Source organism: Cygnus olor, chromosome 25 (assembly GCF_009769625.2).
Source record: "Cygnus olor isolate bCygOlo1 chromosome 25, bCygOlo1.pri.v2, whole genome shotgun sequence".
Classification (NCBI taxonomy): Eukaryota; Metazoa; Chordata; class Aves; order Anseriformes; family Anatidae; genus Cygnus; species Cygnus olor.
The window spans coordinates 5,949,687-5,976,322 of record NC_049193.1 but is presented as its reverse complement, the minus strand read 5'-3'; the positions used below and the strand labels follow the sequence as shown (position 1 = coordinate 5,976,322).

The window sequence follows — 26,636 nt, the reverse complement described above, 5'->3', positions numbered from 1 at the left end:
TGGGGGTCCTGCTGCAGCACCCACCAGTGTGTCTCTGGTGGGACCTGGGCTGATTGGAGCCAGATGCAGCCCTGCACGTGCTGGGCTGGCCGAAGGGAATGGAGAGAGCAGGTTTCCAGAGCTGCTCAACAGAGCCTGAAACGGGTGTAAGTTGGGAATAACGCCAGTGTCACAGAGAGGAGAACGCAGCAGTGAGTTTCCTCTAACAGATCAATATGAAAAGCAACAGTGGGATCCTGCTGCTGTAGGCAGACGTGGTGGCAGAAATTCCCATTTTGCTTGCTTCCATCAGGTCCCAGCCTTGGGCCTGGAATGGCAGGCCTTCGGTACCTGAGCTAGGCTGTGGTCAGCACCAGGCTGTGTTGGCAGAGGTGTGACTCAGTATATCCTATTAAATAAATCCATTTGCAAGGACAACAATTCTCCCCATATTGAAACAGGTTCAAAACTGAAAAAACTGAAAATTGGAGCTCTTGATTTCTAAAGGCTGCCCCTTTTCAGCAGCCCAAGGCTGCCTGACAGGCAGCAAGTTGCTCCCATCCCTCTATTAGCTGCGTTTTGAAGCTGATCACAGTCCTGGAGCGCAACCGCAACCCCATGGAGGGTAGGGGCTGCTTGGGCACAGTGATGGTGGGGGTCCCCGCCCTCTGGTTGCATCTCTGGGGCTGGATGCCTCAGGGGGTGGGCGCTGGTACCCCCAACACTGTGCCGCTGCAGGGATCACCAGCCCTTGGCAGCAGGAAATCCATTTTGCATGCTAAGATTCAATTCAGCAGCACTAGTAAGGGAGCGTGGCAGTCCCTAAAATGCAGTTATCCACCACAGCTTGAAATCAATACCTCCCTTTGCCTTTGCTTTTATCGCTGGGATTTATAGTCAGCAAAAGAATGTGTCGATACTGGCTGTGCACCTAGCGTAGCTTTTCCCAACAGAGCTATAACTGTCCACTTCTCAATAATTACAAATGGCTGGAGGTTTCAGTCTCTCAGCTTTAAGCATGGTTTGAGGTTGGGGGTAGGAGTATTGACACTAATGCTCTTTCAGGGGCAGCTGTCCAGCAGTATTCTGCAAAGCATTGGCGCATGGAGGAGTTGATGCTCAGGGCTCAGCTTGTTGGTGGGATGCTTGTGTAGGGGATGGTGTGCACCTCACCTTCCCCAAAATATCAGGGCTCTGCTACAGGCAACACTGATCTTCAATTTCCCTATTTCAGTATGTTGGGTTTTTTTAAGCAAAACATCTTAATCTTTAGTTTTCAGATCATTTTTTTCATCTCTTGCACTTCACTTTTTTTAACAATGGTGAAACCAGAACACAAAACATTTCCCTCCACCTCTGACTCTGACACTGATATTTTTCAGAAAGCTAATTTTAGTCAACTTCAAGATTCTGGGTGAAACCACATGAAACCAGCAAAATTTCCTGAAAATTCACCTCTGATGCAAGTTGGTCTTTGCGGGTGCAGCAGGCAGCAAGGTGGAGCTGAGGCAAGATGCCACCAGGCAAGAACGCCCCTGGTGCCCAGAAAGCCCTTGCTGGGTGCTACAGCCCCTGGGTGCTGTCACCCATCCGCTCCGCACCTTCTCTCCAATGCTTTTAGTTGCTCTGCTTCTCTGTGGAGCCACCCTTATCGTTCCCAAATGGCCCATCCTATTCTGGTTTGGAGAGTGGCCCTGATCTCTGTACGAAAGTGCCACTATTGCTTTCTGGCTTGAGATAAGCCTTAACTCCTTCCTGTTGGGAGCAGAGCCACACAGAGCCGCGGGTCACTTGTGTCTCCTCATGGGGATGGGAGCCGTGGAATGGCCGCTGGCCCATGGGACCGGGCTCCTCCGGCTCAGGACCCTCTTGCCCTGAGCCACGCAAGCTGCTTGCATATAAAAGGAAAAGTAAAGGGGAAAGAGCAGGGGTGGTGCTACTGGTGCTGGAGGTGTCTGGTCTCGTTGAACAACCCTGTCTTGTTTGAAGCTGCATGTCGAATGAGCTGGCTGGTGTCAGGAATGCAGCTGCTCGGCTGGTACAGTGCCCTGAGGAAAGTCCCATGAGATGGGACTTTTGGTTGAGTCTGTGTGGAAGGATTGGAAAGGGTGCCTGCAGCCTGTGTCTGTCCGTCTACGTGCAATCCATGCATCTTTTTTGTGATTACAACAGTTCTGAACTTCTGGCTGAAATAAAGCCACCTGCAGAAGCCCACTGAGGTCTTGCCACCATCCAGCTTCAGTGGCCAAGTCTCTAAATGCCCCCCACATAGCGCCACCCAGTATCGACCCCTCAGCCCACCCTCTCCCCAGCAGGCCGAGCGCAGGCGTCCTGCGAGCAGAATGAGAGCATGGCCGGCCTGCCGCACATCCCGGGCCCCGAGAACCTCCGCCCCTTCACCCCCGAGTCACTGGCTGCCATCGAGCAGCGCATCGCCGAGGCAGAGGCGCTCAAGGTAAAGCGGCAGCAGGTGGAGCTGCCCGAGGAAGAGGAGCTCAAGCCCAGCAGTGACCTGGAAGCCGGCAAGAACCTGCCCCTCATCTATGGTGACCCCCCCATGGAGCTCATCGGGACACCCCTGGAGGACCTGGACCCTTTCTACAAGGATAAGAAGGTGAGGGACAGAGCTTAGCCCATGAGCATTAGGTGCAAGACACCCTGCCCCCCCCAAAAAAATAAAAAAAAACATGGACCTCCCCTTCTTTCACCTGTGCTTCTGGGTCTCATCTGAGCCCACCTTGGAGAGCCATAGCCCCAAATTGCTCTGGTTGCTTCTCCTCTGAAGCAGAGCATCCTTTCCATTACAAATGCTCAAGCTTTTGGAGATTGAAAATATGCACAGAGCCCCCACCTCTAACGGCACCGCATGGTCCGTGGGGGTTCAGGGATGTGCAGCAGGACTAATGCATCACCTCTCTTTTCTCTGCAGACTTTCATAGTCCTCAACAAAGGGAAGTCCATCTTCCGCTTCTCGGCGACTCCTGCCCTCTACCTGCTGGGTCCCTTCCACCCCATCCGGAGAGGAGCCATCAAAGTGCTCATCCATTCATATCCTTGTTGCACTCTTGCCAGGGCAAATCCTGATGCAGGAAGGGCCAACAGCCCTGCAAGAGGGCTGAGGGAGGTGTTTTGTGATGCAGGTCTCATGGGCTGGTCCCCACCATGGCCAAGAGCCATCCCAGTGCTTTTGTCCCTTTCCAAGGAGTGGGTTTGGGATGCCTTCATGTCAGTCAGCACTCCGACACCAAGAGCTCAAAGCATCAATTTGGTTGGAGAAGGGAGGATGTCTACGTGGTGGGCTTCCTAGGAGGAAGTCCAAGTCTTCCAGGTCTGGAGAGACTTGGAAAGGAAGAAACATGTTTACAGGGCAGAGGATCCTGTCCCAAGCGGGTGGTGGGTGAATTTGGGAGCTCAAGGGATTCTTTGGGAGAGGGGAGGCAGAGGAACCAGGACACTGGGGTATGGGAAAGGAGGCAATGTGGGCAGCAATGGGACTTCTGGAGTGGGACAGACAGGAAAGACCCCAGGAGCAGGAGGGGTCCTAGGGCAGGTGGGAAGCAGCCCCAGTAGGGACAGTGACTGTGGCAGAGGGATCTGAGTTGTAGTATCCTGGGGTGATGGAGAGGAGGGAACACCAAGGAGATGGGAAGGGGAGCAGAAAGCGAGGCCAGGGCCATGCATGGGAGCAGGGTGCTGTGGAAAGGTGTGAGCATGGGACAGAGCTGGAACAGAGCTGCAGGAGGAGCAAGTCAGAGCTCGGGGACAAGGCGGGCACCACAACAAGAGGAGCAGGAGTGCTTGCCTTCCTACCCCCATTAGTACCCGTGCAAAGGGGGAATTAGGCAGCAGCCCCAGCATTTCTCCTTGACCAGGTTTTAAATTATTCAGCATGTTCATCATGATCACGATTTTAACCAACTGCGTGTTTATGACATTGAGCAACCCACCAGCATGGTCCAAGATTGTGGAGTAAGTCTCTGCGGGTCAGAGGGGGATCCAGGCAGCCTTCAGAGAAGAGGTGTCCTTGGGAGATGGTGGTGGCCCTCTCGATCTCCAAAGGGACATCTGTGCTCTGCACCTTGCAAAGGGCAGGAGAGTTTCAGAGCTGCCCAAAAGCTGGTGGGGCCCCCTGACAGGAGACCGCTGTCAGTTGGGTTGGGCAGACCATGGTGGTGTGGGGAGGCTGAGCAGATCCACCAGGCCAAGGAGCATGGACTGCCAGGTGGGAAGGGGGAAACGCAGCATTTTCTGCATGGACAGGTTGTGGCAGGGTTTTACAGAGAGTGTAGTGGCAGTGGGACGTGCACAGAGATCAGAGGTGATGCAGGGTAGTCACCCATGGTGGTGACGCCTGAAGGAGTCCCAGTTTGCCCTGTGAACTGAGGTTGTGGGAAAACCTCCCTCAGTGCTGAAGCATGTCAGGAACCCGGCAGCCCCTTGCCACACATCCCAGAACTTGCTTCCAAAAACTGTCCCACGGCACTGGGCACAGGCAAGGCCCAGCAAAACCTCCTGGGGCCCAAACTTCCTCCAGAGCTGACCCTTGGACCTGGATGAGCATCCCCTGGGTCACCATTCCCATTTCAGATACACCTTCACTGGAATATACACCTTTGAGTCCCTCATAAAGATACTGTCGAGAGGCTTCTGCATCGATGACTTTACATTCCTGCGTGACCCGTGGAATTGGCTGGACTTCATGGTCATCTCCATGGCGTGAGTGCGGTGGGATGGGGACAGAGACCTGAGGGGGCTCCCTGTGGAGAAGGGCTGGGAATTTGGGGGGTGGTCACCTGGCCCAGCCCCTGATGCCTTCTCCTCTCGCATCTTGCAGCTACATCACCGAGTTCGTGGACCTGGGGAACATATCTGCTCTCAGGACCTTCCGCGTCCTCCGTGCCTTGAAAACCATCACAGTGATACCAGGTGGGAATTAGAGAAGGGGTCTCCTCACCCTTTCTTGAGGTCAGGGTTTTCAATGTTCAAAGCTCTTACAAAAAAAAAAAAAAAGTGGAAAACATGGTATTCAAAACTTTTAAATCATTTTCCACCCAGTAATTCAGCTTTTGGGCCAGGCCCAGCTGATTTGACACCTTTAATTTAGCTGCACTCACTCACTGTTTGGCTAAATTTTCTGTCAAGCCAGACATGGTGTTTTTAGGGCTTCTCAGAGATGTTCCAAGTGCTAACATTGGGTTTATGGGCCTGATTAATGATCCTGATACAGTTTTCACAGAATCACAGAGTCATCTAGGTTGGAAGAGACCTCCAAGATCACCCAGTCCAACCTCTGACCTAACACTAGCAAGTTCTCCACTAAACCATATCACTAAGCTCTACATCCAAACGTCTTTTAAAGACCTCCAGGGATGGTGACTCAACCACTTCCCTCAGCAGCCCATTCCAATGCCTAACAACCCTTTCGGTAAAGATGTTTTTCCTAATATCCAACATAAACCTCCCCTGGCACAACTTTACCCTATTCCCCCTCGTCCTATCACCAGGCACGTGGGAGAACAGACCAATCCCCACCTCACTACAGCCTCCTTTAAGGTACCTGTAGAGAGTGATAAGGTCGCCCCTGAGCCTCCTCTTCTCCAGGCTGAACAACCCCAGCTCCCTCAGCCACTCCTCATAAGACTTGTTCTCCAGACCCCTCACCAGCTTCGTTGGCCTTCTCTGGACTCGCTCGAGCACCTCGATGTCCTTCTTGGAGTGAGGGGCCCAAAACTGAACACAGTACTCAAGGTGCGGCCTCACCAGAGCTGAGTACAGGGAGACAATTACTTTCCTAGTCCTGCTGGCCACACTGTTTCTTATACAAGCCCGGATGCTGTTGGCCTTCTTGGCCACGTGAGCACACTTCTGGCTCATATTAAGCTGACTATCAACCAATACTCCCAGGTCTTTCTCTGCCAGGCAGCTTTCTAACCACTCATCTCCCAGCCTGTAGTGCTGCTTGGGGTTGTTGTGCCCCAGGTGCAGGACCCGGCACTTGGCCTTGTTGAACTTCATACAGTTGGTCTCAGCCCATCGGTCCAGCCTATCCAGATCATCCTACCCTCGAGCAGATCGACACACGCACCTAACTTGGTGTCATCTGCAAACTTACTGAGGGTGCACTCGATCCCCTCATCCAGATCATCAATAAAGATATTGAAGAGGACTGGCCCTAGTACTGGGGGACTCCACTACTGACCGGCCTCCAACTGGATTTGACTCCATTCACCACAACTCTTTGGGCCCGGCTATCCAGCCAGGTTTTATCCCAGCGAAGCGTATGCCAGTCCAGGCCATGAGTAGCCAGTTTCTTGAGGAGAATGCTGTGTGAAACAGTGTCAAAAGCCTTACTGAAGTCAAGGTAGACCACATCCACAGCCTTTCCCTCATCCACTAAGCATGTCACTTTGTCATAGGAGATCAGGTTTGTCAAGCAGGACCTGCCTTTTGTAAACCCATGCTGACTGGGCCTGATCGCCTGGTTGCCCTGCAAGTGCAGCGTGATGACACTCAAGATAATCTGCTCCATGAGCTTCCCTGGCACTGAAGTCAAACTAACAGACCTATAGTTTCCCGGGTCTACCCTCTGGCCCTTCCTGTAGATGGGCGTCATGTTTGCTAGCCGCCAGTCAACTGGGACCTCCCCTGATAGCCAGGACTGCTGATAAATGATGGAAAGCAGCTTGGCCAGCTCTTCCGCCAGTTCTCTCAGTACCCTCGGGTGGATCCCATCTGGCCCCATCGACTTGCGTACATCTAAATGCTGTAGCAGGTCGCCAACCATTTCCTCATGGATTATGAGGGCCACATTCTGTTCCCCATCCCCTTCCACCAGCTGAGGGTACTGGGTATCCAGAGAACAACTGGTTTTGCCGCTAAAGACTGAGGCAAAGAAGGCATTAAGCACCTCAGCCTTTTCCTCATCTCTCGTCACTGTTTCCCCCCACATCCAGTAAAGGATGGAGATTCTCCTTAGTCCTCCTTTTCTTGTTAATGTATTTATAAAAACATTTTCTGTTATCTTTAACAGCAGTAGCCAGATTGAGCTCCAGATGAGCTTTGGTCTTTCTAATTTTGTCCCTGCACATCCTTACAACAGCCTTATAATCCTTCTGAGTGACCCGCCCTCTTTTCCAAAGACCATAAACCCTCTTTTTTTTTCCTAAGCTCTAGCCACAACTCTCTGTTCAGCCAGGCCGGTCTTCCTCCGCGCCGGCTTGTCTTTGGGCACTTGGGGACAGACTGCTCCTGAGCCATTAAGATTTCCTTCTTGAAGAGTGCCCAGCCTTCCTGGACTCCTCTGCCCTTCAGAACTGCTTCCCAAGGGACTCTGCCAACCAGTGTCCTGAACAGCTCAAAGTCAGCCCTCCGGAAGTCCAAGACAGCAGTTTTACTGATCCCCCTCCTGACTTTGCCAAGAATAGAGAACTCTACCATTTCGTGGTCACTCTGCCCAAGACAGCACCCAGCCACCACATCTCCCACCAGTCCTTCTCTGTTTGTGAACAGAAGGTCTAGCAGGGCACCTCCCCTGGTTGGCTCACTAACCAGCTGTGTCAGGAAGCTATCTTCCACTCTCTCCAGAAACCTCCTAGACTGCTTCCTCCGAGCTGTATTGTATTTCCAGGATATGTCTGGGAAGTTGAAGTCCCCCACGAGAACAAGTGCTGACGATTTTGCAACTTCTGCTAGCTGCCTGTATAACTCCTCATCCGTCTCTTCATCCTGGTTTGGCGGTCTGTAACAGACCCCCACCAGGATGCTTGCCTTGTTGGCCTTCCCGCTGATCCTAACGCATAGGGACTCAACCTTATCATTCCCAGTCTCAAGTTCCACAGCATCAAAACACTCTCTAACATAGAGAGCCACACCACCACCCCATCTGTGCTGCCTGTCCCTTCTGAAGAACCTATAGCCAGTCATTGCAGCACTCCAGTCATGGGAGTGGTCCCACCACGTTTCAGTGATGGCAACCAAGTCATAGCCTGCCTGCTGCACGATGGCTTCCAGCTCCTCTTGTTTGTTGCCCATGCTGCATGCATTAGTGTAGAAGTACTTCAGTTGGGCCATTGCCTTCTCCCCCGGCCCTGACATTGTTCCCCCTGGCACACCTCTAACAAGCCTTATTTCATCCCCGTCCCCCTTCTTACCTAGTTCATAAAGCCTAGTTTTGTCCCCACAGCTGGCTGCTCTTGTGCCAGGGTTGGGGTATTTGGTGGACTGTGGTGCAAGTGCTAAGCGGTGAGCATTTTATATCAACCCAAATATCCAGCCTAGGGTGTTGGGAGCTTGTTATCAAATAACTCTGGTGTCTGTTTCCCACACCTGATACCATTTCAATGCCCCATGTCAGTACCAGCCAGTGGAAGCACACAGAAACCATAGGTCAGACCCCCAGAAGAAGTGTGAGATTGAGCTGTGAGTGATAATTTGTTGTGGTGGAAAAATCCTGCTTCATCTTTTGTTCCTGTAGCTTCCACATCTTTTGGGTTCCTATTTGAAAGGTTTTATTTTGCCTCCATCAAACAGGCTAAAAACTGCATTTAGGAAAAAGTAAGCATCTTTCTTGGTCCCAGGGCTCTTATTTCTGGAATGACATCCCCCCAAGAGGCTCTACAGAAATAGCAGTTTCAAAAATAAGCTGTTTTGAATGGCTGTCCTAAGCATTTCGCAACATAGACAAGCCCTTGGAGAACAAGGTTTTACCTAAATAGTTTGGGCAGGGGGGAACTGGCATGATGACAGGGCTAAAAACCCTGCATCTTTGGAGAACTGCCTCCATACACATTGCTCCGAGCTGCTTTAAGATCAACGTCAGGATGTCCTGGCGTCACCCATCATGCACGCAGACAGGAACGACAATTCTTCATCAAAAGCCCAGCAAGGATCCGTGGGCAAGCCTCCCTGCCGCTGTCTGCGGAGGAAGCAAGTTAATCCCAGTGCTTAATGCAAACTGTCGCTTCCATCACCTCTGCTCGGATGCCTGAGGGTTTCTCTGCCTGGAATGGACCAGCTGGGCTCTTGGCCACAGCACATGTGGGGGTTTTGGACCATGGAGGCTTTTATGCAGCCAGAGCCAAGAGCAGCGCTGAGCATCTTCCAACTGGGCTGGCAAACGGCTTCCCCGTGTGCCACAGCAAAGTGATCTGTCCTGGTGGTTTGGGGCAAAAATGGCCAGATAGGGGCATTTGGGAAAAGCGTAAAGCCAAATGGGATGGGCTTTGAGTTGTGATGCTGAGGTCAAAGCTGGTGCAGGGAGGCCTGGCCGCCCCCCCCTCCCAGGGGGACAAATCTGGGGAAGGGTCGATGCTGCCCAGCCGTGTGTGGGGACAGAGGGGTAGCCAGGATACAGCGTGGGGCAGGGCAGTGGGTCTGAGTCCATAGGGTGAAACTGGTGATACCGCGTGTCCCCACCAGATCCAGACCCTCTGGGGAGCACCATAGCGTGATCTCCACCAGCAGCAAACCAGCAATTAGCTCAGCAGCAACGCCTCCCTCCTAGGGCTGAAGACGATCGTTGGGGCGCTCATCCAGTCGGTGAAGAAGCTCTCAGATGTCATGATCCTCACCGTCTTCTGCCTGAGTGTCTTTGCCCTCATTGGCCTCCAGCTCTTCATGGGAAACCTCCGGCACAAGTGCGTGCGGTGGCCCCCCCTCAATGACACCCTGCTGGGGGACTTCGGGCTGGACAATGACACATTGGCCAACGCAACGCTCTACGGCAACCTCACCGACAGCATTGACAGCAACTTCACCAGCAACAACACCTTTGATTTTGAGGCCTACATCAACGATGAAGGTAAACGCTTGCTGCCCCCCTTCTCCATCAAGCACGTCACACTCCTTGCTCCTTGGTTTACCCCTCTCTTCCTCCATGTCCGACCAAGATGGTTTGTTCTCACGGGTCTTCCTGCTGAGGTGCTTCAACAGGGTTTGGGTTTTGCAAGGAGATATGGATGGTGGGTGAGATGATGGATATGCATACTCAGAGAATGGACAGACGGGCTTAAATCTTCCTTGTCAGGGAAAATGCAGTTCCCTTGGCATGCCAGACTCTTCCAGGAATGTTGCAGGGTAGGGAGGCAACTGGAAAAACCGGCATCTGCATCTCTGCCCTGTGATAGCAAGGTCTCACTCTTCCCCATCAGGGTGAGATCTGGGGGATGACTGCTCCGTCTGGTCACAGCAGGGGGATGCAGCCCTCTAGGAGGAGACGGGACTTGGGGTGGACAACCAGAGGGATGCAGGAATGACATTTCCCATTTTCACTATTGCTTCAGAGCAGGGTCCTTCCCCAAGTACCTCTGCCTCCGGCTAGCACAGTGTGCAACACCGTGACAGCCAACAGGAGGGAAAGGAGGAGAGGTGGGATCAAGCACAGGTCCATGGACAGGTCTTCATGTTTGCTATGTTACTACCACTTCTTAGAGATGAGTTTGGCCCAAAAAGTGTTGTGAGTTTTTCTTGTCTCTCTTGTTTTTTTATAAAACACTCCATGAAAATGTGAAGATCTTGGAAAACCTGTCAGAAGGGTTTTCATTTGCCTTTAATTGTTGTTTTCCTGTGGAATGGACTTTTGACTAATTGTGGCTTTATTCCTTTTTTTTTCCTCCCAACTCCTTCTGGCTCCCAGACCCTGGGGAAAGCCCAGTCCCAAACACAGGCTCTGACTTTGAACTTCTGACCAAACCTCACCTTGTGCAACCAAACTGAGCACTTGCTAGAAGCAGTCACACACACACAAAAAAACAAACAAACAAACAAACAAAAAAAAAAAAAACAGGAAGCAGCATCCAGAAGCAATATTGTGTTGGAAAACACTTGGGAAAATCCACACGGGTCACAGATTAAAAGCAGACTTGCCTAGAGCAAGCTGTGCCTTGGGGATGGTCTCTAACGGAGATGTTTCACATCCCATTTTGGGCACTCAAATCTCAGCAGAAGGTTGGGTTACGACACGGCTGAGCTGTTTTGACCAGCTGTGTAAGTAGCTCTGGCATTAATTACAGGAAGTCTTCTATGCAGGGGTGCAAATTCAATATATAGAATCTAATGAGCGCAGTGCAAATAGCAACAGCACCCTGCGTCTGTGCCTTCAGGTTAGCAGCTCCTGGGGCCAGGCCAAAAACACATTTCCTGGAGCTTCATGAGTGGGACAACACTTCCCACAGAGGTTAAATAAAAGCCGGGTTGCAAGAAGGCAAGCACGGCCAGGGGTGCTCCTAGGAAGCTCCAGAAATCCCAGTGTGGGTCCCAGTTGCTGTGCTAGGTGATGCTTGAGGCCATGGGTGGGTGTCTCGAGGGTCTCATCTCTGTGTCCCTGGGGGCAGGAGACTGGTGGTGGCACATCTTGGGAGCTCCTGTGGCTGTGGGTCTGTGCCTGAGCTGGAGAGATGAGCTTTAAGGAGTTCTGGTCTCATGTCTGTGAGCAGGTGGGGTTTTCCACCAGGGAGGGACTTGTTGGGATGGGAGCAGCAGGATGAAGGTGATGGCCATGGGCCATTTCCCCAGGCTTTTTGGATCCCAGGCTGCTGGTCTGCAGAAGTCCCAGCGTTTGCTCATCTGAGCCCTGTCACCTCACAGTGCTTTCATCCATCCCCATGAACACCTGTGCTGGTAACGTCCCTTTGACCATCTGCTAGCCCACCTTCCCGCAAGGCCTCACCCTGCCACTTGGCTGTTTCCAGAGCTCTTTTTGGGCTTGAAGCCATCCAGCTGGGCAGGTGAAACAATGCCGTGAGGTCTGAGCTGGCGCCAAGTAGTGCAGCACAGATAGCAAAGTCAGCAGGCAGGAGACAGCCCAGAGCCCAGTGCTAGGAGCTGGGATGGTTTCCCTGATAGTGAGGAGCTGCCAAGAACTTGAAAGTCAATGTTTGTATTTTTTGTTTTGTTTTGTTTTGTTTTATTTTCCTGTGTCTTGCTCTTTCCCTATCTGCGAAGCAAATTTCTACTTTCTGGAGGGAGCGCTCGATGCCCTGCTCTGCGGGAACAGCAGCGATGCTGGGTGAGTGCAGCTCATGCTGCTGACCTAGGTCCCCTCTGGCTCCCTGGGGAGGGGTCAAGGCAGCCTGCAGGACCACTGAACAGTCTGGGCATGTCGACGGCACCCTTGTGGTCATGTTTCTGCCGCAGAAAACATAGCAAGTTCCCACCTGCGGGATGGAACAAGCAGCCCGTTGGAACAGGCTGCCCAGAAAAGCAGTGTATGCCCTGTCACTGCAAGTGTTCAATGTTGGGTTGGTGGGGCTTTGATCAACATGATCCAGGGAAAAATAGCCCGTGGCAGACATCTAGATGGTCTTTAAGGGTTTCCTTGGAACCCAAACCGCTCTGCAGGCTGAGGGCGCACACGGGGCGGTGACAGGGCCTGACGCTGGCTGCCCTTTGGCAGGAAGTGCCCTGAGGGATACGAGTGCATGAAGGCGGGGAGGAACCCCAACTACGGCTACACCAGCTACGACACCTTCAGCTGGGCTTTCCTGGCGCTGTTCCGCCTCATGACGCAGGACTTTTGGGAGAACCTCTTCCAGCTGGTAGGTGCTCGTGGGACCCTGGTGCATGGCTTCAGTCATCCATCCCTCTGGGCACTGGCCTCAACTTTTATTTCATTTATTTATTTTTTATATTTACTCCTTCCATGCAAATACTCTCAATTCAATGTTGCCCCTGGTCTAGGACAGGTAAAAAGTCACTTGGTTGGCTACTTGTGGGACTGTTAGTTCAGGGAACTAATGAGGATCAGCAGAGACAGAGCATGGTCCTGTCCAGCTCCCCACCCTGAGCGGTGCAGGATGCTTTCAAAGCCCAGGTATGCTTCAGGGAAGTATACCTCTGTCAGCATATCAGGGAAATCAGGGATTTACAGGAGTATCTGCTACATCTCCAGCTTGAGATAGTTATCCCCCCTTACCCTCTCCCTTAGGTTGGTTGTCCCCCAGACTGAGGTATCCTATAGGTAGAAGCTGCAGACACCACGAAATTCCCCTGGCCAAATGGATGCAGCCCCGGCTCTGGGACTGATTAGATAAGAAGGGCAAGCCAGTGCCTGTGTCCTCTGGAGGCGATGGCACCCAGATGCGGAGTTAGAGAAGAACTTGTCCCAAGGATGAGACCTGAGCAGTCGGGCTCTGTGACATCGGCCCCTGTCCCAGAGACACAGGTCTGCGAATGTCGGTCCCATCTCTACGCACGCCTGCCCCGGGCTGCCAGTGGGCACAGGGCAGTGCAGATCGCTTTGCCGAGACCTCCAGCCTTTCCACACCAGTCCTAACCCAGTGCTGTGGACTGCAGGAAGGTCAGCTGGGCAGCAAGCAGCCCTCAGGGAAAATGGGAGCAAAATCTTATATCACTACCATGAATGGGAGGGTGTCCAGAGCAAGGATTCTCATTCATTACCACCAAACTGAAACCATGCTGAGGAGGTGTGACAGCCTGTTCCTCCCCTTCCCACAGACCCTGCGTGCAGCAGGGAAGACATACATGATCTTCTTCGTGGTGGTTATATTCCTGGGTTCCTTCTACCTCATCAACCTCATCCTGGCGGTGGTAGCCATGGCCTACGCAGAACAAAATGATGCCACGATGCTGGAGGCGCAGCAGAAGGAGGAGGAATTTCAGCAGCTCATGGAGCAGCTGAAGAAGCACCAGGAGGAGCAAGAGAAGCAGGTTGGTGGAAAGCATTGAGGCCACGATGAGGAACCTTAGGAATAAAAGGAGAAAAGGAGAGGCAGTGACAAGTGTGGTGATATTCCTATTTCTGTAAAATCTAAGAATAAGCCCCACTTGCTCCCTACCAACCAAAGATGAGAACTGAGTACCTATTTTGGGGTCACCAGCTGAATCAAAAGTTGACATATTCTCGGGGGGGGGGGAGGGAGGGGTCAGGAATAAAAGGCTGAAAATATTAAATTCCCACATCCAAACACCAACAAAAGGAGCACTGGGAGGCAGCAGAGAGGTGCAGCACAGGTCCAGCACAGCTTGAAAGGAAGAGGTGAGAAACAAGGCAGGAAGGACACCAGAACTAATAATAGATCCTTCTACAGCACATCAAGAGCAGGAAACCTAGCAGAGAGCCTGCAGGGGCAGGTTACAATCAGGGCATGAAAGAACCACTCAAGAGAGATAGGGCAGTTGCAGCAAAGTTTGATGAATTTTGACCAACACTGGAAACAGAAGACCCAAGAGACCCTGAATCTTGCCCACGGAGGTCCTGGTGTCCTTACAGGAGCAGAGAGAAAGTTTTGGGGGTCCAGCCTTGCAGCTGTGCCCCAACATGTGCACATCTACAGCAGGGTTTGCACTGATATTCATCTCAGGTGGCATTATCAGGTGGTCTCTGGAGGTGCCTGGTGTCCATCCATTTGCTCCATTGCAGTTCTGGGTGTTATCTTAGCCCCTTTCTGGTCCATGGGTTTCTCTCTTCAGCACAATACACCTACAAAAATGTGAGCAAGAGCTTCTCTGATGTTTGACACTGCTGCCCAGACATTTTCTATCTCTAGTCATCATTTTGGCATACGTCAGCAATGTCTGCAGGAGACGTGTCTGTAAATCTAATCATTAGTCTGGGCAAAAGACCAGCTTCCTCACATGTAGAGAGATACAAAGCAGTGTTTTCCTCTCTCTAGAGCCTCTCTCTCTTTGCTTATCTGTGCTGAGCCACAGCATCCTCCAAGGAAGTGGCTTGCTCTTATCAGGCTGCTGCTGTTCACAGGATGGGTCTGAGCAAGCCCTGCCCCACGGATGGGGACTCCAGGGCTGGGTGTGAAGCTGGTGCCCTGGCTAGTTCCCTGGACACATCAACCAGCGAGTTGCCCAAAGGCTTTGTTAAGGGATGATTCTCCTTAATTGTCACCTAGAATAAAGGATAAGATGGAGGGAACTGTCTGAGAGGGAGGACAAAGCACCTATGAGAAATGGGCACTTGGATCCATTAACATCCAGCGAGCAAGCATGGAAATCCAAATGTATTGCAGCCACAGGGAGGGAGAGAGGTTCCTGCTCTGCCATGACATGCTTAGTGCTACCAGTGGTCATTGCAAACTTCAAACATTAATATCACTGTCAGAGAAAACTGAATGAAACAACAGAATGTGCAAATGAAAAAATTGTAAACCAACTTCTGGAAAAACAATTTTGAAATTCTGACCCAATCATTCACAATTTCAGTGCAAGTCCAAAAGTCTTGGACATCCCATTTCACCAAGACCCCAGAAGAGTTTGCTTCTCTTTCCATTTGAGATGAAAGCACATTTCAAAGATTAAAATTTCCCGCAAGACAGAAATTAGAGGTTTTGCGTAGTTTCATCCTTATGAATTATTCACTCTGGCTTAGCGTGGTGGGGTATGCATTGAGAAGGAAAGGCTGGCAACCTCAGGCACGTGCTGCTGAACCCTTGCCAATAGCTATTCCTCGTCGCTGCTCGTTAGGATGTGAGCTTGCGGATGAGCTCACCTTTGCCCAGATCTTGCAGCAGCAGACTTTGGGGTCACAAAGTCCTTGCTCAGGACAGTTTTAGGACTCAGTTCATCCCCTTCCGTAGCGTGATGCCCCGCAGAGGTTTTGGGAAGGTGGCAGATGTGTGGGTGATGGAGATGTGGGTGGCTGCAGTTGCAGGACAGGCGGTCCAGCAGCGGCTCCCTGCGCAGCAGCACGGCCGAGAAGAAGAGCGACTCGGACCTGAACAGTGACCAGGACAAGGCGAAGGACTGCAATGGACGAGTGGTCCCCAAGGTGGTGCTGGAGCGGTCCGCCACGGTGATTGAAGTACGTGCTCAGTCCCAGCCTTCCCACCCAACAGAGCGCAGCGGAGGGGCAGGCTGCTGCAGTGCAGGGTGCCATGCACCAATGCAACCCCAAAGCTCTCTTAGAAGTGCCCACTTTATAGTGGGTCCTAGCAGCCGTTCTGCAGCCTAACTGCAGCTCCCACATTGCACCCCAACCGCAGCTCCCACATTGCACCCCAAGGTCTCTCTAGACCATGCCCCCATGCCCATTTTTTTTTTCTTTGTCTTCTCAACCTTTAAGTGCATTAAAAACGCAGTCATCCCCTGTGGCCTCCTCTTCTAGTTCAACCCAGGCAACGAGACAGAGAAATCAAACCACAACCACCTCACCGTGGGCAACCAAGATGGGCCAGGCCTTGAGAAGAGAGTGGGGAGTGCCATCAGTGTCATCTCCAACGCCGTGGAAGGTATGTCCTCGCTCGGGCTCAGACTCCATGCGCTGGCTGTTTAAGCCCGACCAGGGTGGGTGGGTGGGCAGGGGGTGCTCAGTGTGTACCAGGGGCTGTCACACATCTCCAGACCCATGCAAGGGGCGGCTCTGGGCCCAGGGTCTCCATATGGGGTCGACATACTGCAGTGGTGTTCAAGCAAGGTACTTCATCCCATCTCACGAGGGTGCTGCCCAGAGGAAATCATACAATTTCTCATGCAAAAGAATGGGATTGCAGTTGATTACAGCAGTCTTCGGAGTAAATCAAGAGCTGTTGAGCAGTTTCCCAAGAGCTCCTGTCTTAACTTTAGCAAAAAGTGCCGCAGGCTCAGCAGCGCCAGGCTCCTCAGCCCTGCCCTCCTGGAGAGCCACTGTGCCCAGGCACCTCCATTCAGCCCCCAAATGCATCCTGTAGGTTGCCTAGGGCTGGATCTAGGACCTCAGCAGAGGTCTCTTCTGGTGGGTTCACACTTGGTCCACCCAGGGGAGGGCAGGAGAAGCCCAGGCTGATGACAGTTTTTCCTTCCTGCCCTCAGAGCTGGAGGAGGCTCACCAGAAGTGCCCGCCTTGGTGGTACAAATTTGCTCACACGTTCCTGATCTGGGACTGCTGCCTTCCATGGCTGAAGCTGAAGGAGTTTGTCAAGCTGGTGGTGATGGACCCCTTTGTGGACCTGGGCATCACCATCTGCATCGTGCTCAACACGCTCTTCATGGCCATGGAGCACTACCCCATGACAGAGGAGTTTGAGAATGTGCTGACTGTGGGGAACCTGGTAGGCAGCTCCTGGTGCCCCGTCCTTCCCTGTTTAGAGCCATAGCAGCCAAAGCCTGGTGGGATGATCCCCCCCACTCCCCTCGTCTCACCAGAACAGCATGCTGGAAGCCCTTCCCAGCTGCTGAGAAGGTACTTGGGAGGTCTGGTCACAGCATCCCTGGGATGGGATGGGCTCCAGGACTTTTCAGATCAAGGGGCAGCAGCGGAGGTGATATGGTGGTGGGGCTCCATCATCCCCTGCTCTCCTGCTGCAGCTTCTGGGCAGGTGCCCATCTCACATGGTGCATCTCAGTGATGCCAATGTGGACGTGGCTTTCCAGGGCTGTTCTGTAGGGCCAGCTCCTATATCTCAGCCCAGGTCAGGCAGGAGCTGCCGGCAGCCCTGGCCTGAGCCACAGTGGCCTCCTGGTGCTGGGTGGCTCACTCGTGCTGGGAGGGAAAGGTCCCTGCTGAGCAGCAGGTAGTGATGCTAGCAGCATTAAAAATATATAATAATAATGATTAAGACTTTTCCCAGTGAAATCACCGCAAATCTGGGCTGTTCTGATTTCATGGGCATATTTAATGTCAAGCTGTGGCTGCTCCTTGCTGGAGCTCAGGGTAAAGGGCTTTCAGCTGGATGCAGGCTGCTGGGGGGACAGGCCCAGGAGGCCCCTGGTTGCTCTGGGAAGCTCAGCCAAGGGCCGGGAGAGAGGGGAGGGAGGACTTCATCTTCTCTCCTGCCACCTTGCCCTGCTCCAGCACTTGCCGGGACCTCTCCGTGCACAAGCATGCGGGTGACATGGGGCCCGAGCCCCAGGCAGGGTGACGCTCAGCACATAGCTGCTTTGTCTCTGGTTTCATTCAGGAAATACAAGGGGATTAATTGGCTGTTGCTCGAAGCAGCACGGTCACGCTGCAAAAAACAGTTCCAGCTTCTCCTTGGCCGTCAGCGATTTCTGTCTGTGTAGAGCCAGCAGGAGAACCAGTGCGACCATGGGGCTTTGCTGGGGAATCCAGGTGTTGCCTGGAGCAGGAGGAGCAGCTCCCCTGCATTGGGACATGTCAGGGAGCAACCCCTGGGGTGCTGATGCAGAAGCCTCCCTGCAGCCTCCCCTTCCAGCACAATCCACATCCAGGGCAAAATTTGTCACCGGGCACCCTCTGTGCATGCCATGTCATGCAATTACATCGAGGATGTTAATTGTCACATCGCTGATCCTGCTCTGGAGTAATGTGATAATGCACAGGGCTGTTGTAGCCCCAGGAAAAGCGATGTGTAAAAGCTGTGTCATGGGGCCCAGGGGAACACCAGAACATCCCAATATCATCACGGTTCCCAGTGCTGGGAATTCCTGTGATTCAGCCAGTGTTTGTACTGGGTTTCTTTACCAATGGAACTTCTTATTTTTAATTTCCACCTGTCAGCACACACCTTGGCTAAGTCTTTCCAGACCCAGCCACCAGCGTTCCCCATGCTCCTCACAAGTCATACTGGGCAGCAGCTGGGAGATGGTTCCCAAAGGAGGACCCAAAGGGATGAAAAATAGCCCCAAAATGAAGTGCTACCCACTCCATACAGAAGCTTGGCATGCTGGCTTTTGAGCAAACTGACAGTGTGATTTTCCCCACAGGTCTTTACGGGGATCTTCACGGCAGAGATGGTCCTGAAGCTCATTGCGTTGGACCCCTATGAGTATTTCCAGCAGGGCTGGAACATATTTGACAGCATCATCGTCACCCTGAGCCTGGTGGAGCTGGGTCTGGCCAACGTGCAGGGGCTCTCCGTGCTCCGCTCCTTCCGCTTGGTACGTGCCACAGGGCCGAGCGGTGCCAGGGGGTTTGGGATGCAGGCAGCACCAGGGTGGAGAATGGTTTGTTCAAGGTCCTTTGTGGCAGCCACCAACCCATCCCAGGTTAAAGGTAACACAAATATCAAGGAACACAGGAGCCTGTGCTCTTTGCAAAGCTGTTGGCTGTTTAATCCCTCCTGCCTTAACAAAACTGTCACGCAGAGGTCTGGTCCCAGCCTCGCGGCCTTGCTGACACCTTGTGGCAACGAAAGCCCCAGGCAACTCACCACCCTGTCTCCTTGCTCCTCGCAGCTGAGGGTTTTCAAACTCGCCAAGTCCTGGCCCACCCTCAACATGCTCATCAAGATCATCGGCAACTCAGTGGGTGCTCTGGGGAACCTCACCCTGGTGTTGGCCATCATCGTCTTCATCTTCGCCGTGGTGGGGATGCAGCTCTTCGGGAAGAGCTACATGGAGTGCGTGTGCAAGATCTCCCTGGACTGCACACTGCCCCGCTGGCACATGCATGACTTCTTCCACTCCTTCCTCATCGTCTTCCGCATCCTCTGCGGGGAGTGGATCGAGACCATGTGGGACTGCATGGAGGTGGCCGGCCAGACCATGTGCCTCATCGTCTTCATGATGGTCATGGTCATCGGGAACCTCGTGGTGAGTACCAGAGGTGGGGAAGGACCTCGGCCACAGGTCCCCACCTCCATCCCTCATGCTCTGGCCGATGCCGTCCAGCTCAGCTCTCCTACAGGGCTGCCCGTGAAGGTCTGGTCTTGTTGGAGCCGTACAGGAGCAGAGGCCAAGGGCCTGACCTCCCTCCCGTATAGCTGGTGGGGCTGTGCTGTGTGCTCAGGTCTTACCAAAGCAGGGTAGGACACGATCTCTACCTGAAGGGCCTTCTGCTGAAACCAGATCAGGAGCAGAAGGGGAAACCGAGGCATGGAAAACTTTATGACAGGCTTTAGGCAGATACGGGAGGAACTCTGGGACCTGAGAGGGCTAATCTTCAAGCTGCCTTTTCTTTTCCACACACGTCTTTGGGGTTTCCACCCCCACTTCCCATGCTCTGGTGACAAGGGAAAGAGGCAGCACAATAAACCCATGCTCCTAGCTCACCCCAAGGCTGGCCCTTTGCTCCACGGCACTTTTGGGAGTGGGTCGTCAGCATCGCCGTGCTCCAGGTGGCATCCCAGGGGTGCGCGGCCCCCCTGCAGCACACAGCTCCTTCTCCCAGGTCCCGGTGGGCCCCATGCGCCCCCCGCTAACCCAAGCCACTCACCGCTGCTCACTGCCTGCAAGTTCCAGGCGAGCATCAAATCCTTTCTAAACTTGGTAACCCACTCGCTGGCGGCTTTGAAGCTTGTTTTGCAGGCTGTGTGGGCCCCGCGCTCCCTTCTTAAGGAGCAAGGCAGGGGAGGGAAGCGCGGCGGCTTGCCGAATCGCTCCTATTACTTGCCGGGGTTGTGTAAGCCCTTTGGAATTTGCTTTGAAAAACTATCTGCCCGGGGAGCTGCTGACGCCTCCCTGTGCACGGTGCATGGCTGCTCTGGCCCTGGATGGGTGAAAGCAGCTCCAGGGAAAATCCAGACCACCCCCCTCCTCCTCCGTGGCTTGGATCAGGGCAGGGCAGCATGGAGCGTCCCACTTTCAAGGACAGAAAGTTGGGATTTGGGTGTTGTGTTGCTTCCCTGGCTCATGCAGTGTGTTTGGGGCTTGGAGCTGGCCCCTGCAACAGCATGGGTTGTGCTGGGGTCTAGGCTGGATGATGCCAGGTGGATGCAGTGCGTGGCCCTGCAGCAGGGAATGGCCATGCCTTCCTCAGGGGACCCCATTTATTTGTGTTGCAGTGCTGAACCAGGCTGAAAATCACCCGTGAGCAGCAGGAGCATCTCCAGGACAGTTTACAAGGGGTGCAGGAGATGGGAATCCCAGCCAGGCTCCCTGGAGAGCCTCCCCAAGGATGTCCTGGAGACCTTTCCCATTCTGGAGGCAGATTTGGGAGCAGGGCAGCCCATGCGCCCTTCCAGGAGGCTCTCCTGGAGGAGACGTGGGGCTGGGGAGGTGTAGCCCTCCCTGAGCTCGTACCCCAGCTTTAGGGTAAGCTTTGCAGCTCCGCTCTGGGCTGCAGCATGGGTTTCATTTAAAGCGAACTGGAGAAGCACAACCCACAGCCACCCGCAGAGCTTCCCCCCCTCTGCCAGGCTCTCCTGGCCATGTCTCAGGTATTTCCAAGTGCTGGAGCCTGTCCCGCGCAGCCTCTCCAGCATCCCGTCTGCAGGGGGGGGATGTTTCTTCCCCCCTTTCCCCTCTGGAGCAATAAGGCAGCAGCCACTCGTCCTTTACTGTTAATGACACTTAGAGCATTTCCTTTGGAGTTATAAAGGGAAAAGGGAGGAAGTCCGTCAGGTGACAAGGTAACAGACTCCTGTCCAAAAAGGCAGAGCCAACAGAAACTATTAGCTGTAACTGGTACCTAACATGAGTATTAAACTGATGGGATACTGGGGATTTATTTAAAGATGCGGTTTAAGTCATATGGTATGAGCCATGTGAAAACAGCAGTGACCTTGAATAGCAGCTAATTCCCTTCTCAGATACGCTGCTGGCACAAAAAGGCACAAACACTGACAGCTGTGGGCTTGGCCCTGTGGCCGCTCTGCACAGCGAGCGTGTTTCTGGGTCCTGCCGATGCGCCCATGCCCTGCAGAGAGCCCGTCCTGCTCCATCTTCGTGTGCTGCTCTGGGTGCCTAGCACACCGTGAGCCGGCCCATGCCATCAGCGCTGAGGTGCCCTGGGGTCCAGGCACGTTTCAGGCATGGTGTGGTGGGAGAGAGCTGTGGGCTGCAGGAGGGAGCCCAGGCTTGGCGAGAGATCGCGCGTTGCGATTGCTTCCGGGAGGTGATGAAATGCTGCTCCCTGTGGGGAGCTGGTGGAAAGGGACGACGTTACGGATGTGGCTCCAGGGTGCTGGAGGCCCTCAGCAGCTTGCTGGGCATCCAAGCTACTGGAGTAGCAAAGAGCAGAGGAAGAATCGCAGTTGGAGGGCAATAAGCAGGAGGTTTCTCCCCGGAGAGAGAAGGAGCAGAGCAGAGCTGCTTCCCGGCTGGTGGTGGGCACCATGGGCTTGGGTCCCATGTGGGGACCAGTGAAGAGACGAGTGGATGGAGGGACGCCCTGGGAGACCCACATGGAGGTCATTTGGGAAGGGCCAAAGCAGTGACAGGCACGGGATGTGCTTGCAAATGGATCGGAGGGATCATTGCAGCCCAAGGAGGAGCAAGCAGGAGCTGGGCCATGCCTCTGTTCTCCAGGAGATGGGGTCAGCATCTCTGCGGTCCCCAGAGGTGGGCAACAGAGGGAGGGCGTCCCAGCAAGAGGCTCGGTGAAGGCAGCTTCTCCGTGGCCATCGCTGGTCTCTGCTGCTCCAGTCTGCGGGGACGGATGTCATCGCTGGTGTTTGCTTTTGTCCCCTCCAGGTGCTGAACCTGTTCTTAGCTTTGCTGCTGAGCTCCTTCAGTGCTGACAGCCTGGCAGCATCAGACGATGACGGCGAGATGAACAACTTGCAGATTGCTATCGGCAGAATCACCAGGGGGATCGACTTCGTAAAGAGCTCTGTCCTCATGCTGCTCCGCAGGCTGTGGAAGGGGAAGAAGGTGGCCCCAGAGGAAGAGCAGGAGCCCAGCAAGGGGGACAACTCTGCACTGAACCACGTGGACACTGGCCAGGAGCCCAAGTCAGAGTACATGGATGGAGTCACTGGGAAAGAGTATTTGTTCATGGACGAACTGGACCACATGAATTTCATTAACAACCCCAACCTGACAGTGCAGGTCCCCATTGCCTCGGAGGAGTCCGACCTCTATGAGGAGGAGACGAGCACCCAGTCTGACACCGAGGATGCCAAGGTGAGAAAGGTGGGTGGCAGGGCTCCAGCTGCAAAACTGACCTTGTGCTGCCCGCAGAGCAGTGCCATTTTTGGTTACTTTTCACTTTTCCACAACATGACATCTGGTATGACATAGGCCAAACCTGGGGTGTTTCAGCAAAAAAGAGCTCTCCATTTCCCAGCATGAGATGGGGGGGGAGAGTCCAAGCAGAGGTTTGGGCTGGTTTGGGTCAGGATACGGGGTTGTTGCAAACACCAGGGGGACCTCCTGCACCCCACGGGATGGGTGCAAGCGTCAAAGCACTCGGTTTGGGGTTAAAGATGTCCAAGAGGAATTTGATGCCAGGAAATATGCTGATGGCACTAACATTGGATCCACTGCTAATGCCTCTGAAAACATCATCAGAGAGGGTACGAAACCAGACGAAGCTTAGCACAAGTGAACATGAAGCAATGCATTTCTCATTGAAAGCTGACAAGACAGCTGATGTGGGCATCGATGCGCAGCGAGGGCTGTCAGGGCTTGTGGGATGCTGGTCGCCTTGGTGCTCTGGCGGGATGAGAGGGAGCTGAGACAAGAAATTTAGGAAAACAACAACAGGTATGCTAATGGAGCTGGTGTTCTGAGGGGAAATCACTGCTTGCCATGATGTTGCACCAAAAACCTGGGGAAATGCAGGGCAGTGGAGATGTCGTGGTGGAGAGGAGCAACCTCATTGATCCAGGAAGGGAGAGGGGTTTGTATGAAGAGGCGAATCCTGGCTATTTGTTGTCAGCTGGGAAGAAGGGGGTGTTTTCAGCAGGGGGGGCTGCAGGGGGAAGGCGGCAGGAAGGGCCATGGCTGGCTGTGAGCTGTTGAAATTGTTCTGCTCTGGTGCGCTCAGAAGGGACAAACCTGCCAGAGCTCCTTGGGCAAGGGAGCTGCTGTTGTCATTCCCATTAACGTTGCAAGCAGGAGGCCTGAAAACTGGTGTTTCTCCCCCCGTTTTTCCTATTATAAGTCCAATCTAGTAGCACAAGCCCCCCCCTCCCGTACACGCAGGCCATTCCATAGCACACTAGACGTGCGGTCACATTGTACAGAGGTGATGCTGTTAACACCAGCCTGACCATAGCAGGGGGATGCTTCCAGTCTGGCCCATGGGGTCCCCAGGGACCTCAGTTCCTCACCACCATGATGTGTGACCCAGAAGCTGGGGAAAAGCCCCTGTGTGTGGCTACCAGAGGGGTCCCAGCACAGCTCCAGCATCCCAGGGCTGATGTTTTGAGAGCCACCCCGGGCTGCTCGCTGTGTGCAGGGGACAAACCTGCAGCCACCAAATACCAGCTCATCCCGTCATCTGTGCTGGTTTTGGTGGAGAAATTCAGTCAAATAGTGGCGAGGGTGCAAGCCAGGGGGATGTACAAACATCGCATCCCCTGCCTCAACGGGCAGGAGGGGACACGGGCTGGCAGGCAGCACCAGAAATGACTGCCTAGTAATTAGAAATCAGGCGCTAATTAGCTCTGGGATAGGAGCTCTGGGCCTCGGGGAAGAGGCTGCTAGCTCGCTGTGTTCACATGCCATTGATCAGCTCCAGATGGAGCCAAAGCCCGACACACCACCTCGTGCTGGGGACATGGCTGCTGGTGACTATGACAAGCTGGGAGTGCTCAGAAAATGCTGATAAATGCTCTCTCCCTTCAACAGCAGCTCCTCTCCGAGACAAAGATATTTTTCAGGGTGAAGTAGCAGCAGCAAGGCAGTGGCAGCTGCTCTCCTCGAGTGCTCCTGCCTCTTTGAGCTGATTTATTGTTTGCAGTGAGGGGACAGGGACAGCAGTGGTGGTGTGCTAGGACTGTGCAGAGTCCATGCCGCAGCTCAGGGCTCTCCTTGGGTGCTTTTTGCCTTGGAGCCCCGTGCTTCTGGGCAGGGGAACGTCTCATGGGATGCTCTGGGCTGTGGTGCCAGAGCAGGAGGATCCTCAAGTACCGCAAATTAGCGGGGTCACAGGGTGTGCAGCACTTGTGTGCAGGAAAAGGATGGGGAAAGCCGTGGATGCTGGTGAAACACTCTGCTGGGCTGGAGGTGTTGTACGGGGTGTGGGACGGAAATAGCCCTGCAAACCTGCTGGATGCAGGCACGTGGTGGGGCTGTCAGAAGGGATGGGTTTGGGGACCACGCAGTGGGAGCAGCACGGTCATCCCAGTCCCTGCCACAGGACCTGCCCCGGGCACCAGAGGTCCCGGAGCTGCTGGGTTACACGAGCACCTCTTGGGCACCTTTCCCCAGCCTCCAGAGCTGCTGGGCTGGTGCCGCCCCACCTCGTGCCCTTGCAAGGTCTGTCCTTGCGGATGCTTTCCGTCTGTCCTTCCCCGGGGTCACAGCTTGCCTGGCTCCCTGCCGAGGCCTCCTAATCCCCCTGCCCCTCCTCTGCTCCCCAGCCCCAGGAGGGAGCTGCCCTCTGCTCCCACAGAGCCACCAGATGCCACCTGGTGCCACTGCTGCTGCTCTGTGCTGCTCCTCGAGGCAGTGCCCTGTGTGTCCCCAGCACGCAGTACCCCAACTGCAAGGGTCCCCCAAAGCAATGCCTGCTCCTAGAGCTGTGACTATGGCCCCTGGGTCTGCTGGTAATGACGGTGCTTCAAATTACCCCAGCATCATCTGGGTGTGTGCCCTGGCCTGGTGGAGAAGGGAGCTGCTCCTTTATGTGCTACTGAAAGCACGAGATACCTCAGGGAAGGATCATCTCCTTCCACGCAAGCCGATACTGTCCTGCGTTCCTCCCTGTGCCATCCCCATCCAAGGTCTTCTGGGTTCTGGTTGCTCCCAGGCAGGACAGGTCTGGAAATCTGCTCCTCCTGCACGTGCTGCACAAAGTTTCCTCTGAAAAAGAAAAAAGAAAAAATTTCGGGGGTTCGCCAAGGTTTTCTCTCATTATCAGCCCCTCCGGGCCGTGCTGAGTGGTGTCTGGGAAGGCAGCCAAGCCGAGTGGTATGGCGGGATGGAGCAGGCCCGATCTATTTGGGATGCAGGCTTTGAACTTGGGTGAACCTCAGCCTACGAGCCCTCCGGCATCAGCCACGCCAGCGGGACGCAAGAGACGTGCCGCGATGGCCAGCCAGGCTTCCGCGGGCCCGCTGGGACCAGGGCATCTGGCAGAGCGTGCGTCGGGTCGGGGCACGGGGAGGAGGAGGTGAAAGCAGCCCGAGATGGTGGCACAAGGGAATGGGAGATGGCAGTGATGTGAGGGCGGCTGGGCACAGGGGGCTTCTGGCTCCTCTGAACCTAGATGAAAAGTGAAGCTCCTGCGAGCTCACGCGTCACAGGTGCTCCAAGGCTCTCAGCTCTGGCTGATCCCACGGCCCTGCTCTGTGCTGTTTTCGTAGGAAAGGGACTTGGAACTGCCTCCGAGCAAAGGCCCCCACAAAAGGCTCCCAAACCCCTGGGCAGGCTCCCTCAGTGACTCCTGGCACCTCACCTGCACTCAGGTGGACAAATCCATCCTATTCCCATAAAAGCCTGATGTCAGGTAGCTCCTTTCTCTTTGTGTTGGATTTAAATCTACTGCAAAGGGCTCATGAAAGCTGGGGGCTCGCTCTTTGGGGAATCAGCCAAGAATGTGCTGGGGGTGCAGAGCCTGCTCCAAAAACTTGGAAAGCTTTAGAAACACCTCCACAATAAAGATGAAATTTGTAGAAAATGAGTCAAAGGGAATTAATCGCTTGTGGTAGCGAGGACGAGCTCTCTCCGCATGGCCGGTGCAGGCGGTGGCTGTGACGGTGCCTGTCCCTGCAGCCGGGGACACGCTTGGAGGAGCCGTCACCTGCTTCTGGGGGCAGGGAGCTCTGGTTGCTGCTCGTCGCACTGGGAACCGCAGCGTGTTTTGCCCCCAGCAGGAAAAGGGCTGAGGTCTGCACTGACAGTGTGGTGCCCCCCTCCCCAAAAAAATCCAATGGCCAACACAATGCCCCGCGGTGTCTGTGTGGTTGTTTCCATGCCAGAGG

General features: G+C 54.1%; 1 protein-coding gene across 1 annotated transcript in view; it reads left to right on the top strand.

Annotated features, from left to right (window-relative positions):
* Nucleotides 1-2,263: 2,263 nt before the first annotated feature.
* Nucleotides 2,264-26,636, top strand: part of SCN4A (sodium voltage-gated channel alpha subunit 4) — a 35,291-nt gene continuing 10,918 nt past the window's right edge. Inside the window, exons 1-15 of the mRNA XM_040537027.1 lie at nt 2,264-2,593; nt 2,909-3,035; nt 3,852-3,948; nt 4,567-4,695; nt 4,814-4,905; nt 9,482-9,778; nt 11,920-11,983; nt 12,371-12,512; nt 13,432-13,644; nt 15,593-15,748; nt 16,052-16,175; nt 16,735-16,973; nt 18,589-18,762; nt 19,060-19,416; nt 22,237-22,668. Of these exons, the coding sequence (XP_040392961.1) occupies nt 2,330-2,593; nt 2,909-3,035; nt 3,852-3,948; nt 4,567-4,695; nt 4,814-4,905; nt 9,482-9,778; nt 11,920-11,983; nt 12,371-12,512; nt 13,432-13,644; nt 15,593-15,748; nt 16,052-16,175; nt 16,735-16,973; nt 18,589-18,762; nt 19,060-19,416; nt 22,237-22,668 (2,907 nt within the window). The 5' untranslated portion in view covers nt 2,264-2,329. The remainder of the gene's footprint in view (nt 2,594-2,908; nt 3,036-3,851; nt 3,949-4,566; nt 4,696-4,813; nt 4,906-9,481; nt 9,779-11,919; nt 11,984-12,370; nt 12,513-13,431; nt 13,645-15,592; nt 15,749-16,051; nt 16,176-16,734; nt 16,974-18,588; nt 18,763-19,059; nt 19,417-22,236; nt 22,669-26,636) is intronic.